This window comes from Diplotaxodon limnothrissa, linkage group LG7 (genome assembly GCF_057381915.1).
Source record: "Diplotaxodon limnothrissa isolate DT_005_m linkage group LG7, D_limnothrissa_male_GT1.1, whole genome shotgun sequence".
NCBI lineage: Eukaryota > Metazoa > Chordata > Actinopteri > Cichliformes > Cichlidae > Diplotaxodon > Diplotaxodon limnothrissa.
The window spans coordinates 52,687,186-52,703,897 of record NC_140602.1 but is presented as its reverse complement, the minus strand read 5'-3'; the positions used below and the strand labels follow the sequence as shown (position 1 = coordinate 52,703,897).

At 40.3% G+C, this 16,712-nt stretch overlaps 1 protein-coding gene across 1 annotated transcript in view; it reads right to left on the bottom strand.

Moving 5' to 3' along the window:
- ntng2b (netrin g2b) overlaps positions 1–16,712 on the bottom strand; it is a 73,061-nt gene that overhangs the window by 2,216 nt on the left and 54,133 nt on the right. Inside the window, 11 exon segments of the mRNA XM_085357117.1 lie at positions 3,416–3,583; positions 8,598–8,672; positions 9,812–9,904; positions 10,531–10,602; positions 10,605–10,643; positions 12,224–12,319; positions 12,437–12,514; positions 12,675–12,770; positions 12,955–13,035; positions 14,215–15,837; positions 15,942–16,022. Of these exon segments, the coding sequence (XP_085213243.1) occupies positions 3,416–3,583; positions 8,598–8,672; positions 9,812–9,904; positions 10,531–10,602; positions 10,605–10,643; positions 12,224–12,319; positions 12,437–12,514; positions 12,675–12,770; positions 12,955–13,035; positions 14,215–15,837; positions 15,942–16,022 (2,502 nt within the window).

Here is a 16,712-nt window from a genome sequence, read left to right as displayed (position 1 = left end):
ACATTCAGTGTAGTTTTTTCTTTACTTTCTTTTTTCATGCAAAACTCCATGATTATGTGATCAATGTAGTCCTGTCTGGGCTACCAAACTGTTATGATTTCAAAGGCATCTCACAGGTAACATTTATTCTAAAACAGCAGAGCACAAATTGAATTTGGAGACAAATTTTCTGATTTGTCTCCAAATTCAATGCATATGCTAACATGCACAGTATATAATTATGAGTATAGAAGGAAAAAACAGAGTTTGTACGATTCTAATGAGACTAAATGTCAACATTTGGTACAGCCGCCTTTACTCTCTAAATAGCCTGAGCTCTCTCAGACAGCTTTCCTGTACTTTCTTAGTAGTAGTCTTCAGGAATAGTTCTCCAGGCTTCTTGAAGGACATTCAAAGCTCTCCTTTGGATGTTCGCTGTACTTTTTTTGTGTTCATAATTCCAGCAATTTTGACAAGACCCTCAACATCATTGGCTGAAAAGCAGCCTGAAACCAGGACAGGTCCTCCACTGTGTTTCGCAGGTTGCTGTAGACACTCACTGTTACACCTCTCTTCTCTCCTCTCAATGGTTCTTGTGTAATTACACATGCCTTAGCTTTTTCTCCCTGTTTCTCTTCCTTAAGAATGGCTTCTTAACAGCTTCCACTGAGACCATTTCTGATGAGGCTTCATTGAACAGTAGATGGATGAACTGAGGGGCCAGATGTAGCTCTCAGGTCCTGCGTCAGGTCTTTACTGGATCCCCACCCCCCCACTTGTTAGAGACAAGATTTTCAGATATTGTTCATCTGTTATAGATCGTTTTTTTAGGCCTGGCACTTCTACTTCTAGCCTCCACTTGTCCAGTTTCCTCAATTCTTTTTAAAGACACACTGCATACCATGCTGAAAAATGCCAAGTGTTCATCTATTTGCATATTTTTAAAAAAATTATTTTTGGCATTATTTGTAGATTTAACTAAAGTAATGGGAGCAAATGATGGGGTTTTGTGACAGGCTGCTAGTAACAAAGTGCCTAAACATACAATTTAAAATGGTTTCTTTTGGTTCTTTGCTAACTTTTGTGTGTAGACACTACACTGGTTCTTCCCTTGAATTAGGTAACTTTTTAAATGCTCGAATGGGTGAGAAAACCTGGAGAACTAGTGCTGAAGACACCTTTAAGAAATACAAGAATGTCTGGCTCCTTGAAAGCAAAATATCAAGAACTGAAGGATGGCACAAGACCCTTGCAGGTAAGGATTTTTCAACAACTTTAGAAGCCTTCTTAAAGTGTGAGTTTTTAACGCGGGGAGCATGGTAGTGTGGTGGTTAGCACCACTGCCTCATAGCTAAAAGGTCCTGGGTTCAAATCTACAGGCTGTGATCCAGCTTCCTCCTATAGTTCAAAGACATGCACATTAAGTTAACTGGTAATTGTAAATTGGCTATAGCTGTTGTGTCTCTCCCTCTGTGGGATAGACTGGCAATCTGTCCAGGGTATAGCCCACCTCTTGCCCTATGACAGCTGGGCTCCAGTCCAGTTATGACCCTGAATTAGATGAACCGAAGAAGATGGATGTATCCCAATGCCATTATCAGGTAGTTTTTAAATTGGGTTACAAACTGCCTGTGCTGGAGAAACAGCTGCAAAGTCACAAAAATACTCCATATACACAGTGTGCTGTGAAGTCTCCCCTGCCTGCTGTAGTTTGGTTAAAACACTCTCAGTTCATTTGTCTATTTAGTGCATTTCACTTGAGCTGATGTGAGAGCTGTCAGTCAGTGCACAGGCGCCCTATATTAATATGTATAGACTAAACATAATACTATTTTTTCTTAATAAATTGCTTTATTTCCACTAGTCATTAGGATTCCAAATCCATATATCCTTGAATAATATTGAGATCAGTGACAGCTGGCAGCAGATAAAAGGCTCACAAACTGCAGAGCTGCGTATTTAGGATACATTTGTCAGTGAGTTGATGATGAACTGATGATTCTATCATAATTTGATGTAAGTCAATAGCTTGTCTTTTGAGAAAACCCGAGATCGCCTTTAGTAATTTATTATAAAATTTAGCATTAAAAATTAATAGAAGTGGGAAAAAGTCTGAGATTAAGACAACCACAGCGCTGTGGTTGGCATTCCTGTGTTTGTGGGTCATGTGCATCAGTATTGGTTGACGTATGGGAGCTTTTATCTGTGAATGTGTGTGGGGAGACTGAGTGCAAACACATTTGTATTTTACAGTGTTTGGCTTCTTGCTCTAGAGATGCTAGTTTGAACTGATTTCTGTTGCCACACTTGGTGTGCCAGTGTGCTGGCAGATAAGCTAATGGGACCTTATTTGTGCTGACTCCAAGGCCTGGCCCTGTGTGTGCCCTGACCGCAGTGAGTTTACCCTCCAACCCCCTGCAGTTCACCTAGAGATGGATCCAAATCAACACCAGATTTTCCGCTCCACAGCTATGCAAACAGAGTGACCTCTTATCAGGACGTGCCCTTAATGTGACTGACTTTAAAACAAACACACATTATCCTGCATATCACTGCAAATAACAATACAAAACTATTCTTTTTTTACAGTACAGTTATAAAATAATCCCACAGTTTCTGTTCTTCATTGTTTTGGCTTTGCATGGTAGAACAGAAGACATGATATGAGTTTAAAGAGTTGGCTTCTAGCTCAAAGGATGCCTGAGGGTGTTCGCATTAGTACTGGCTGAACAGTGTCTGACTTCTTTTATTCAAACTGTAGTCCGCCAAGCTTTAAGATAGTAGCGAAAAAGCCCTTAGAAACTCACAAAGCTTTGATTTCCAAGCAATAAAAACTTCTTGAGTGGCCACATCAGTCACCTGTGTATACTGTTCCACTTACTTAAGACCGCGCTGAAAGGCAAGAAAGCCCTGAAACAAGCAGAGATTTCATCACAAGTAGTCGTATCATCCTTTGCTTTGTTTGTTCCTATCAATTAGAGTGGCTTTAAGATTTTGTTAGAACTGTATGTTCCCTGCAGTTTGAGAATAAGTGTCTAAAACAAGGCTATTTCTTCACTTTTTCTCTGATATGGATGTAAACGCACACGGCTTGAATCTGACAGCACTATAATCCCGTAATTATCGTGTCCTATCTAAATTCAAAGCAAACATAGGCAAATATGTTTTATAAAAGTGCCGCTGAAAAAACATTTGCATTAAACACTACGCATTAAAATTTCACTGCTACACCACCAAGTGTTGGTAACTTTGTTTTTAACTTAAGATGCATCATCTTGTTGTTTGAAAATTTAAACGCGCCTAATGGATCTTCTTACCTGTTTCACTGTCAGTCACACACACACACACACACACACACACACACACACACCCACTGCTGTCGTACCGATGCGCCCCCCCCCCTCCACATATTCTCCCCGTTTCCCAGCAGACTCACCGATGCAGACGCTCTCATCATCCAGTTCGGCAGAGGCGTTGCGGTAGAATCCCAGTCTGCAGTGTTGGCAGTTCTGGCCCCTGGTGTTGTGCTTGCAGCTGACGCATGTGACGATGTTCAGGTAGTCGATGTAGCTGCAGCGATTGGAGTGGCCGTAGCACTCGCAGTCTGAAAGAAAAAGTGGTGGATTTCAAATTTCTTCTCAGGTGTAGGAAAAAAAAAGATTCATGAATGAAATGGGATAGAGGGTGGGGGGTGTTGCAGTCTTGGAGGTGTTTTTGGGTGACACAAGGAAATGATAAATGAGCTGAGCTTATATAAAATGTCTGAAAGTTTTACTTTTAGATGTCAGTGGAGAAACAAATGATGCCGTGTGTGTTTTATGGCTTTCCTTTCTCACTCTATATTGGTTCAATAAAGACAGACCACTCCCTCTCCATTACTACACTCACAGGTTTGCTGAGTCTGCTTCACTGCGCTGCACTGATTACTGATGGGAATTGCACTATCCTGGCTATGGGTGTGTGTGTGAGTGTGCACGTGTTTGTGGCTATGTGTGCAGCTGTGTGAATACAAGCATGGTAATTGTCTCTGGGAATTTAATTGTGTTACAGAATGAGCAGATTATAAGCTGTAGAATAGTAACTAAGGGAATTAGTTTGAGGTGAGTGGTACAGTGAGTGTTTGGAGACTGCGCTTGACAATATGAAAATGGTCTGACCCTGGTTAGGCTGATGGAAAACTGGCCTTTGTTCACGCCTCGGCAACGAGTCAATCTGAATAACTATTGGAGCATGTGTAAAATACCAAAAAGTCGTTATAGGAACAGTAAACTTTGTTTCTTTATTTTTAAAATGTGATGATTTTTTTTAAATTTTAACGCAGCGATGTGTAAATTCCCACCAAGGTCAGGTTTGCCCCATGTTGCATCAGGTCTTCTATCAACAAAACTCAGTTTAGGAACTCGGTGGATCAAAATGTTGACGATGCAAATTGATACCGAATTCAGCTGCTCAGCAGTTCAGGGCTTCCTTTATAACATGCATATTATTATTATTATTTTTTTGTTTTAATGAGTGAAGGGTTTGGACTGAAGACAGGCCAGTTTAGCACCTGAACTTTTCAAAGCCATATTGTTGGAGTATATAAAAGCTTTAGTTTGCCGCTGTCTTGTGCCTCAGTCACACACTTTCTTTCTGGACAAGTTCAACCTCATTTTGATTACTTTGGTTGCTAGCATCTTGCTACAGTCACCCACTGTTTGAATGTAAGATGCCGACTGGTCCCAAGCAGTAGCGGTTTTTGATATGGGCGACACGGGCGGTTGCCCGGGGCGGCATCACGGGCATCGGCAAAAAAAATAAAAATAAAAAATTGCTCGTACTCATGCTGCCCCGACATCAACCAGCGCATATTGGGAATGGCATAAGCACCGATCGGTTTTCTATCGCCCATTTGCTGGGAGTAAGGGTGCCCTTTGTTTGCGAGGTGCGCCTGCTGCTTGCGGCGCAGGCAGGAGAGGATTCTCTGGCTAGCTGGAGCAGCATCTAATAACCAACAATATTATGATACAGACTCATAATTTGCACCGATGTTTTTTCAAAATTCTATACGCAAAAAGTGAGCGCGAGAGCCCTCAGTGCGCCTGCTTGCTGCTGAAGTCAAAGTAAACTTGATTGTCATCTCCGCTACATACAGTCCAGTATATATTGTTTTATCTTGTTGTTGTTTTAATATTGGGCTGTTTTTATTTTATGTTTTATGTGTTTTATTTATTTATTTTGGTGTTTTCTGTCTTTCTATTGTTTTAACTTATTTTCTGTACAGCACTTTGTTCCTGTGCTGGGTATTTTAAGGTGCTTTATAGATAAAATTGGATTGGATTGGATATAGAGAGACGAGACGACGAGGCTGCAGTTACAGCAGTGCAAGTGAACAAACAATAAATATAAGAACAGTAAGAAAATAAATATACACTTTAGGAGGTAAAGGGATCAATAACAATTTAAAATTTATAATTTACAGTTTGATGATTTAAAGTCTCACACACAAGCCGTCGAAAGGGGAGGAGGGCAGCTGCTTCCAAATAGAGCACATTTCATTCATAATGCTGTAAATCCAAGCCCATTATGTATTCATGATTTGAATCCTGGGTTGTGTGAAATCCCAGAAATAAACCCTTGACAAAGCGAATCTGTGAACTAAGGTGTAGGTGTGTTAGGTTATGTTGTGGTGACCTCGGGTTGGGGGATGGGTGTTCATACTGGAATGCAAAATGAAAACCAATGGAAGATGGACAAGAAAAGTTCAAAGCCATCAGGTCCTCGGTTTAGAAAAAATAGAAAAGAAGAGGAGGAGAAATGAGCAAAAGATACAGGTAAGCAGATGTGTCACTGGATAATGGCAGGTCATCCTGAAACAATCAGAATCAGAATACTTTATTAATCCCTAAGGAAATAACGTGGGTTACAGTTGCTCCAAAAAGAAATGGTAAAAATAGTAACAGTAACAGACTAAACTCCAAACAATATATTATGTTACAGATTTTAATATTAATTTGTCAGTGTCAATTGTTGATTTGTCCTGTTCTCATTGTATGACGAATTATGGCTGTTTGCATACTATGCATATTCTCTCTCTCTTCATATGTGTGTGTGTTTGTGTTTCTCTGGTGAATTTCGACAACAGTCTTATGTTAATGTACAATCCTTAATATGCTTTATGTGTGTGTGTGTGTGTGTGTGAGGGGGGGGCAGAGGGAGTGTTAGCCCGGGGCGCCAAACAGGCTGGTCCCAAGCACACTCGGGCAGGAGCAAAACTTAATAATGTGCAAGTGAGTAATTGTTGAGTGTTTGCAGAGGAGTTGCAAGGTTTTCAGTGCAGCACCATGTAGCTCTTTGCAACCAGTTTTACTTTGCAACAACAGTCCCACAACCACTTGCTAACTACTCGTTAGCAAGTGGTTGTGGGGAACTACTCGTTACAGTACTTTCGCTGTTACCCAGTAAAGGACTTGAAACATACTGTCACTGTAATTACCAGGTAACTACTGAGGACACATATAAGACCTTTCTTTTAGTGTTTATGTACGAGCACAAGACAAAAAGACAAAGCAAAGATGAAAACTGGCACAAAGAGACCTTAAAATGATTGCCATGGTGATTCTACTGTAGAAATGGAGGCAATAACGCTAAAAGCCTGACTGCTCATCACTGTCTTTGTTGCTTGTTAAAGTTCAGGGTCTGGCTGCTGGGCTCGGGTCAAAATGCACTCAACTTTAACATCAATCTGAGTTTTTTGCCAGCTTTGCATTAGGACCCTGTCTGATACTTCTCAGCATATTCCATCTGTTTCTATCCTGCATGCAGTTTGCACTTCAGCAGTAATTATAAAAGTAATGCTGATCTCTCCAATGCTCAAAAGTTGCACACCTCAATGCCAAATTTCCTGCATGTGAACAAAAATTGGGAACAAAACACAAGTTTGTTTGTGCTTTTTTTTTTGTCTTTCCATGTTCCCGGCGTGCAGATAACTTAAGAACCTTTACAACCTGAGTAACAACATAATGTACAACAATCACTGAATTATGTACAGTAACTTGTTACATTACTGCATTACCCAACACTGTAGTAATCAGGTAGTTGACAACTTCTTTCTTTATTTAAATAATCAGGACCTTGCAAAATGTCTGGCTGGCAACAAAGCTTTTATGTTGTTCAGCAATAACTGTGTCCTCACAGGTGTGCAAGTTACCTACCTGCACTACCAGCAGAAAGGTGCTGTCTACAGATTTCAGATCTCTTAATTAAACTTCGAGTTAAGTTTTTTTGTTTTGAATTTGTGTAATTTTTCTAATTGTTCTTCTTAAAAAAATCATATGTTTATATCAATGTGGACACCAGGACAAGCTGTGCATAAATGTGCAGATGCCGTTTCCTCCTTCATTATTCTATATTGTAAATATAAATCAATATAACAAAAAATGTTGTGAGTATTTTTGGTCCTACACTGCAGCCCAGCTTCCTCCTCTTTTCACTGTTGGTTTTTCCATTCACACTGTTTTAAATTCCCTTTTATAAAGTGCTGCGTAATCAGAGATCTTAATTAAAATTTCTCTTTGTAATTCATGAATTATTCGAGCGGATTTGATTTCAGGTTTTTACTCCCTTTGCTTGTACACTTGATAAGTTAAGACTTGTTACAAGTTTTGCACCCTAAAACCAAAACGAAGAAAAAAAGTGATAATGTGGAGAATGGTTTAAGATCTCTGGATAATTTTTCCACAGAGAGAGAAAAAAAAAAAGCCGGTTATAACCTAGTGTAGGATCTGTGTTGTGCAGAAGGGTGTAAGAGAGGAGAGGTTGCTCGACAGTCTCTTTACGATTATCTTGGCTGAGACTCGTACCTAATTAAGGTTTTATTAAGCTTTAGAAGTTGGCTGCAGTGGTGTGCTGCAAGGCATCACTGTCCTCTAAAGAGGCGTTTACCAGGCATGTTTATGCAAATACACATTTAAATGCACATTAAAAAGTCGGAGTTTAGCTGTTTAATCAGCCGTCACATTATTATTTTATTATTGTTTGGTTGATGATGCCAGCTGAAATATTAATGAGCTGGTTTAAAGGAAGCCAGCGAGAGGAGCACAGTAAAGTGCCTCTCTCAGCACTGAGGGAACCATGCTAGCAGTGGGAGGAAGAACTGCCTAATTAAATACAAATGGCCAATTACTCCACAGACTAGAGAGGCAATGGGACATTGTTCCACAAATGAACGTTATGAGTCAAGATGCTGCTTTATAGGTATTTATCAATTGTGAACCGTTAACATTAAACGACAGTTATATTGCAAGACTGAGAGGAAACAACCTGCATCAGAGAAGCTTCAAGATTGGTGGAATAATGGTACATTTAAATCCAAATTCTTACCTTGATCATGCACATAAACACAACCACGAAGGAGATGCATAGAGAAAGAATGAGTGAAATGAAAAAAAAAAAAAGCCCAGACAAAATACAAAGGAGGGAATTCTTCCACAGGTTTTCTACTTGAAAAGCATCATCAACAGTTTAGTGAAATGACAAAGAAACACTTTACAATTCACTGACCCAAAATCCACAGGATTTAATTAAGCTCAGATTTTCTGTCTTGTTCTTCAGACCTTGTGTTTGTGTTGGTCTCTTACCTTTGAAATCATCGTATATGATCCCAAACAACTGTTTGGCCTGGGGCTCTCCTGAGATCAAAAGTTTCAGCAGCCCTTGAGGGATGAAGCAATCTCTCTTCAAAAGTCAGCTCCAGATCATTCACTGTGCTATAGCCATCTACAGCACCATAGCTTCACACAGCAGGAGCTAGTATACCCTAAAGGTCAGTGTCAGTACTATAGAGGTGCTTATTGGAGGAGGTGGCAGGGATTCCCACTAGATCCTACCTTAAAAAAGGGGATTGCTTTGTTCTATAAAGCTGACAAAATCTTTAACTAGTGCAGTGTTTCTTCACTGGTCAGACCGCAGATTTTACAAGCATTTATATGCAGTAAAGAAAGTACAGGTATGCCACACTTGGCTTCAGCTTGGTATAGCTGACTTTTACATGTAATTTTGTTGCATAAGTACAATGCAAAATGTAAAATCTTGTGGAATTGGTCCAACATAAATGCAATTGACTGGATACACTGACTGGATATATTCAGTATATATCAAGCATATTTCCTTATTGTTTAATAACTTGAAATTAAAAAAAACTTTCATTTTAGGTAATCATCTTTTAGTTCTTTTTTTAAAAGCATATTTTTAGCTTTTAAGATTAATATCTGGTCCTGAAACACTGCCAATTAATTATAAACAAATGTGCACAAAAGTTACACAATAAATGATCATATTCAAATTCGCATTATACCAGAGGCTAAAGACAAGCCACTAATCCCACCACAGTGCTGCAGTGAGACTGTGGTGAGACTTTGGTGGTCCAAAGTAAAGAAAGGACAAGGGCGATTTCATACACATTAATATAGAAATTTTAACAGATAACTGGGTAAACTTATGGTAAATATTGTATTAACAAATTTAAAGCTACGCAGAAAATTGGTGACAACCCTGTTTCAGTTACTAGAGGCAGAGAATAAAATCCACAACATTGCGACATATTTAGCAAATCTTGTGTCCAGACAGGGACCGAATGAAACATTGCACATAATTTTATTTTCATATGTAGATAATGAAATCTGTTAGGGAGCTCAAATGAATAAAGTCATTACATTTCACGGGGTATCTTCCATGCTGGCTTTTTATAACGTTTTTATAAATTCAGGACATTGTCCCCTGTTAATCTCATCACGATAAATTTGTCTGACCAGAGATGAATCACTGAGTGATTATTTCACATTTAAAATCCCACCTCGCCTTTTCCCTTTTTGCTTCTCCTCTTCTCTGTCTTCATCCTCCTCACGACCGACTACTTCCCATTCTGCTTTTTCAATGCCATGGTGTGCTACAAATGAGCAACAACTCAGAAATCAATCTATATTGATGCTGCACAGATTATCTCAGGTTTTTGTAAAGAAACAGAGAGACTACAAAAATCAAAAAAAGATTTGTGGAAAAAGCCTTTGCTAATGCAGATTCCATTCATGCATTCTAATGTAATACGATATGTGTTCTTTCTGCATTATAATGTGTTGATCAGACAGAACACGACGGTGTTTAAAATGTGGGAAAAACACAGAAACAGCACTTTCTTTTTTTCAGGAGCATCTTCAGTGTGAAATTCATCTTCCTTTTCTACTCTGCCCATTTATTTCTGTGCCATCCTTTATGCTATTTGCTTTTTCTGTCCAGCCCTTCTGCATCATTCATTGTCTTAGATAAAAAAAAATGATTAAAAAATGGCTCTGCTTTTGCTAACAGACTTAAATTTAGCCTTATGGTTCATGTTGACAGACAGGCCATCATGTAGCTGAAGACATATATTTAGTTATTTTTTCCAGTTTTCATTTTTCACCTTAGGCTGCCAAGGTTAAGTGATGGTGAAAGTTTCTTCTACTGCCTGCATCACAAGTAATATACTCTTTCTAGCTTGTGTAACTCAAGTGAACGTCAAAAGGGCTACATATTAACAAAATGTCTTTTCAAATTTTATTTCGCTATGCTCATTCTCTTGACCGTGGTAAAATTAAATTTTTGTTTTTGACCATGAGTCTCGCATACATGTCCCTCAAATTTATGGGAGAGTGAATGACACATCAAGAAAAAATGAGCTACATTTCATGATGAAATTCCTAGCACAACATATAGCATAGATAGCTTTCCTTTCGGCTGTTGTTCATGTGAGGCTGGAGGCTTTGTGGTCACAAGTCTCATGTACATGTTTACTGTTCACAAAATGTAAAGGAACACTTTTTAACCAGAGTGTAGACTCAGCTAAGTAAACTTCTGGGATATTGATCTGGTGAGTTAAGTAGCAGAGGGGGTTGTTAATCAGCTTCAGCTGTTTTGGTTATAATAAAATTAACAACAAGTTCACTAGAGGGGAAACCCAGAGACAACCCAGCAACACAGAAATGGTTTACAGGTGGAGATATTGACATATTTTCCCTCCTTATCTTTTCTGTCTGTTTTCTCATTAGTTTTGCATTTGACTAGGTCAGTGTCACTACTGGTAGCATGAGGCGATAACTGGACCCTACAGAAGTTGCACAGGTAGCTGTTTGCTGTCTCCCAGCACAGTCTGAGGAGCATTCAGGAGATTCCTTGAAGGGGGGGGCATGACTCTAGCAGATAAGGGCCTAGCTATAAGGCCCTTAAACCATCAGTAAGACTAGTATCTACGCCTTTATGCAATGACTACCAGGATGAGCATTGCCGGTGCCCTACAATATGACCCCCAGCAGGCCTTGGTGAAGATGTCAGAAACAGACGTCATGGGTGTCCGACATCATCTAGTGGACCCTGTTCTCACGGGCACAGTGGAGTCTGACAGGGATTTGCCACAGAATTGCAGATTTGGCAATTCCACCGCTAGCGCCCCGTCCCTTTTACGGATAAGAGTAGGTTCACCCTGAGCACATGTGGAAAAACATGAAATGGTCTGGAGAAGCTGTGGAGAACGTTATACTCTGTAACATTGTTCAGCATGAGCGATTTGGGGAGGGATATCCATGGAGTGACGCACAGACCTATACAGGACGGGCAATGGCACTCTGACTGCCAATCCTTCTCAGAGCCTACACTATCGCAGTGGGTCCTGGATTCCTCCTGGTGCACAACAATGCCCGACATAGAATGCAGACAGTTCCTAGAGGAGGAAGGAATTGATACCACTGACTGACTCCCACGTTCACCTGATCTAAATCCAATAGAACATCTCTGGGACATTATGTTATGCATCTGACGTCAGGGTGTCTTTGAATTCAGCCCAGTCCAGTCCATATCAGTATAGATATCCAGAATGATTTTTTTCCCATTGACGTCTCACATGTTTTCAGTGTTCCCTTAACTTTTTGTGCAGTGCACGTCACACATGTGGTTGACAGTCATATCAAAACCAAAAAAGGGATAAGAAAATAGCTCTTTCCTCAACTAACAAAAATACTAATTGAACAATGTCGATCTCTGTTCCTTTACTTGGTCCTACTGCAGTTTCTGTCATCTCAGTTAATATGATGCTGCCATTAGTTTGAATTTTGATACATTTCTTCTGTTTAAAGTTGCCCAATTTTTAATACTTGTCAAGTGATATTGTTAACTTGTAAGAAAAGTTTTCTGCTGTATGTTTTATTATATAACTAACAAACTGACCACCATCAAATACCTTTTCCTTCTCTATGACTTTCTTCCCCCATGCCCGAGGTTGTTAATGTCATGTGCCCATGACTCTCATGAACATGTCCGGCAGACTTGTGGTGGTCTGAAACAGCCGTTGTCACTTTTAATAACTAAAACTTGGAAACATTAAAGTTTATCCATTGCATATTTCACTCACTAGCTACCCAAACACATCTACCACTATATCTAAATTATATACCTTGCCTGGGTGTATGCTCCTCGCCATGCTCAGATGAGGTTCTGTGGCCATGTGTGTGTCCCTCAGAGCTGTGCGAGACTGGCAAAATAATTGTTATCAACATTAGATGCAAACATTTCTACAATTTCCAATATGCAGTAGCAGATTAGCTAAGGTTTCTTTATAGAGAAAGACTGTTAGTACAGGTGTACTACACAAGGAACTATAACTGCAGTAAAACAATCCCAGTCACAGATACCTCTTCTTTCTGTATGCCTCTCTTCCTCCCTTCCATGTCCATGTGTTGTTATGTGGCCATGGGCCTCATGCACATGTCCATGAGACTCGTGGTGGTCTGAAACAGCAGTTGTTATTAACGCAAACAGTTTAACAACTAAAGCTTGGGAACATTCGTCTCACATCTGAGACCCCATTTCTCTCTTTTGACATTAAAAAAAATGTAATTAAAGTATATCTACTGCGTATTTCCATCACATGGGTGATCACTACCACTACCCCTATATCTAAAAAAGATATACCTTGTCTGTCTGTATGTTCCACCTCTCCATGCTCAGATGAAGCTTTGTGGCCATACATGTGTCCCCCAGAGTTGTGTGAGTCTGACAAAATAATTGCCATTGGTATTAGACAAAAACATTTCTGCTGTTTTCAGTATTCAGGTGGAATTTTCTTCTAAGGGTTGCTATGCTTTATTTATGGAGAAAGATCATCTGACAGTACAGGTGTACAATAATATACACTCACCAGCCACTTCATTAGTTACACCCATTGAGTTGTTTGTTAATAATGGAAATATCTGATCAGCCAATCACATGGTAGCAACTCTATGTATTTAAACACATAGACATGATCGAAATGACCTGCTGAAATTCAAACCAAGCGTCAGAATGTGAAAGAAAGGCAATTTAAGTGACAGTTATGTTTGTTGATGCCTGAGTATTTCAGAAACGGCTGGGATTTTGTCACACAATCATCTCTGGATTTTATGGAGAGAATCCAGGAGAATGGTTCCAAAGAAAGCCAAACTATCCAGAGAGCAACAGTTCTCTGGGCTAAAATACATTGTTGGTGAGATCAGAGGAGAATGGCCAGACTGCCCTGGGCTAATAGGAACAGCATTAACTCAAATAACCACTTGTTAAAACCAAGGAAAGCAGAAAAACTTTGAAAGCTTGAAACTGGTTGGCTTCAACAGTAGAAGACCACACAGCAATCAACCGTTGCAAGCTGAAAACAAGAAACTGAGGCTTGATTTTACAAGGGCCCACCAAAACTAGCCAACAGAAGTTTGGAAAAATGTTGCCTGGTCTGATGAGTCTTGATTTCTGCTGCAATGTTCACATGACAGAAACATGAAACCATGCATCCATCCTTCTTAACCAATGGTTCAGGCTGTTCAACCTAACGGTATAGTGGATATTTTCTTGGCACACCTAGGGTTCCAGCAGTTCCAAATGAGTACCATCCATGGACTTGACTATAGTGTACCTATCTTCTGATGGCTGCCTCCAGAAGGAAAACAGTGTCAAGAAGCTCAAATTATCTCTTTCTGGTTTGATAGATAGATATTTTTGGTTGTGACAACACTGCACTGAAATGGCTTCCAAGCTATCACGTCAATAAGAACTAACATCTCTTAGCACTTGGAAAAATTAATACAGTTCTGACAGCAAAATGGAGTTCAATCCAATACTTGCAATGTATACCTAACAAAGTGTCCAATGAGTGTACATTAAACTATTAAATACACTGCTAATCATACCTAATATATCAGATACCTTTTCTTTCTGTATGTCCCCTTTCCTCCCTTCCATGTCTATGTTCAGATGAGGTTGTTATTCTGTGGCCATGAGTTTCATGCACATGTCCCTCAGGCTTGTTGTGTCCATGTTCAGATGCTCTATGGCCACGAGCTTCTTCTACATGTCCCCCATGCTCATGTCCATCATGGTTATGATGTCCATGTTCAGTTGTTGGTTTGTGGCCAATAGCTTCTACTAAATGTCCCCCACGCACATGGCCCTCAGGCTTGTGATGTCCATGTTCAGTTGTAGGTTTGTGGTCATGAGCTTCTTCTACATGTCCAACATGCACATGTCTCTCAGGCTTGTGGTCTCCATGTTCAGATGCACTATGGCCATGAGCTTTTTCTACCTGTCCACCATGCACATGCCCCTCAGGCTTGTGATGTCCATGTTCAGATGCACTATGGCCATGAGCTTCTTCTACATGTCCTCCATGCACATGCCCCTCAGGCTTGTGATGTCCATGTTCAGTTGTAGGTTTGTGGTCATGAGCTTCTTCTACATGTCCAACATGCACATGTCTCTCAGGCTTGTGGTCTCCATGTTCAGATGCACTATGGCCATGAGCTTTTTCTACATGTCCTCCATGCACATGCCCCTCAGGCTTGTGATGTCCATGTTCAGATGCACTATGGCCATGAGCTTCTTCTACATGTCCTCCATGCACATGCCCCTCAGGCTTGTGTTGTCCATGTTCAGATGCACTATGGCCATGAGCTTTTTCTACATGTCCACCATGCACATGCCCCTCAGGCTTGTGATGTCCATGTTCAGATGCACTATGGCCATGAGCTTCTTCTACATGTCCTCCATGCACATGCCCCTCAGGCTTGTGATGTCCATGTTCAGATGCACTATGGCCATGAGCTTTTTCTACATGTCCACCATGCACATGCCCCTCAGGCTTGTGATGTCCATTTTCAGATGCTCTATGGCCATGAGCTTCTTCTACATGTCCCCCATGCACATGTCCCTCAGGCTTGTGATGTCCATTTTCAGATGCTCTATGGCCATGAGCTTCTTCTACATGTCCCCCATGCACATGTCCCTCAGGCTTGTGATGTCCATGTTCAGATGCAGATCTTTGTCCATGTGCTTCTTCTGCATGTCCACCATGCACATGTCCCTCAGGCTTGTGGTCTCCATTTTCAGATGCTCTATGGCTGTGAGCTTCTTCTACATGTCCACCATGCACATGTCCCTCAGGCTTGTGGTCTCCATGTTCAGATGCTCTATGGCCATGAGCTTCTTCTACATGTCCACCATGCACATGTCCCTCAGGCTTGTGGTCTCCATGTTCAGATGCTCTATGGCCATGAGCTTCTTCTACATGTCCTCCATGCACATGTCCCTCAGGCTTGTGATGTCCATGTTCAGATGCTCTATGGCCATGAGCTTCTTCTACATGTCCACCATGCACATGTCCCTCAGGCTTGTGATGTCCATGTTCAGATGCAGATCTTTGGCCATGTGCTTCTTCTGCAGGTCCACCATGCACATGTCCCTCAGGCTTGTGATGTCCATGTTCAGATGCTCTATGGCCATGAGCTTCTTCTGCATGTCCACCATGCACATATCCATCAGGGTTGTGGGAGGCTTAAACACCACAACAATTAATAGTAGCTGGGAATTTCAAGTCGGGGGAACAGTCTAGCCATTGTTTAGCAAAAATATAATGCAGAAGATTATTCATATGGTACCTGTAATTTCAGCTGTTCTGTGCTCAGGTGGTATATTGTGGCTCTGGGCCTCATGTATGTGTTCCTCAGACTTGTGTTGGCCTGACAAAACACATTTATATAATCAGGAAACATTTCTGTTGTTTTTTTTCTAATATTCAGATAATGTATTATATCTGAATATACGTTGGTATAATGTATATAATATGTATAATAAATTCATATTAAATTCAGGAGAATAGCTATCTTAACCTAATTGCTGTGAATCCAGCTGCTGAAACATCAAATTGAAATTATTGTTCTGAATATGATCCTCCCAGTTCCAAATGCCAGTCCTTTCAGCTTTGCTTCCTGCATGTTCCCACTAAATATACTGTAAAGTGGATACACCTCCTGTCCTGATGCCTGTGCTCAAATACGGTTTGGTGGCCACGAGTCCCATGCAAGTGTTCCTCATTATGGTGGGAAACTGAAATGCCAATTTAGTTTGTTTTGTATTTTTTTTATGCTGTTATATTTAAAATTTAGCACTATATCTTAAATGAACCAATACACAATCTAACTGCTGAGACATTAAATTCAAATTATTTTTCTTAATACAGTCCTTCCAGGCCCCAATTTTTAGGAGGTTTTTGAGTTTTAAAAAGAAACTTGTTACTACTGTGTATTAAACTGAGAGACTTTCAGCTTTGCTTCCCACATGCTCCTCCTCCCCATGTCCATGTGATGTTTTATGACCATGAGTCCCACATTGGAGCTCAACATACTAACGGGAACTGGCAACCCACAATT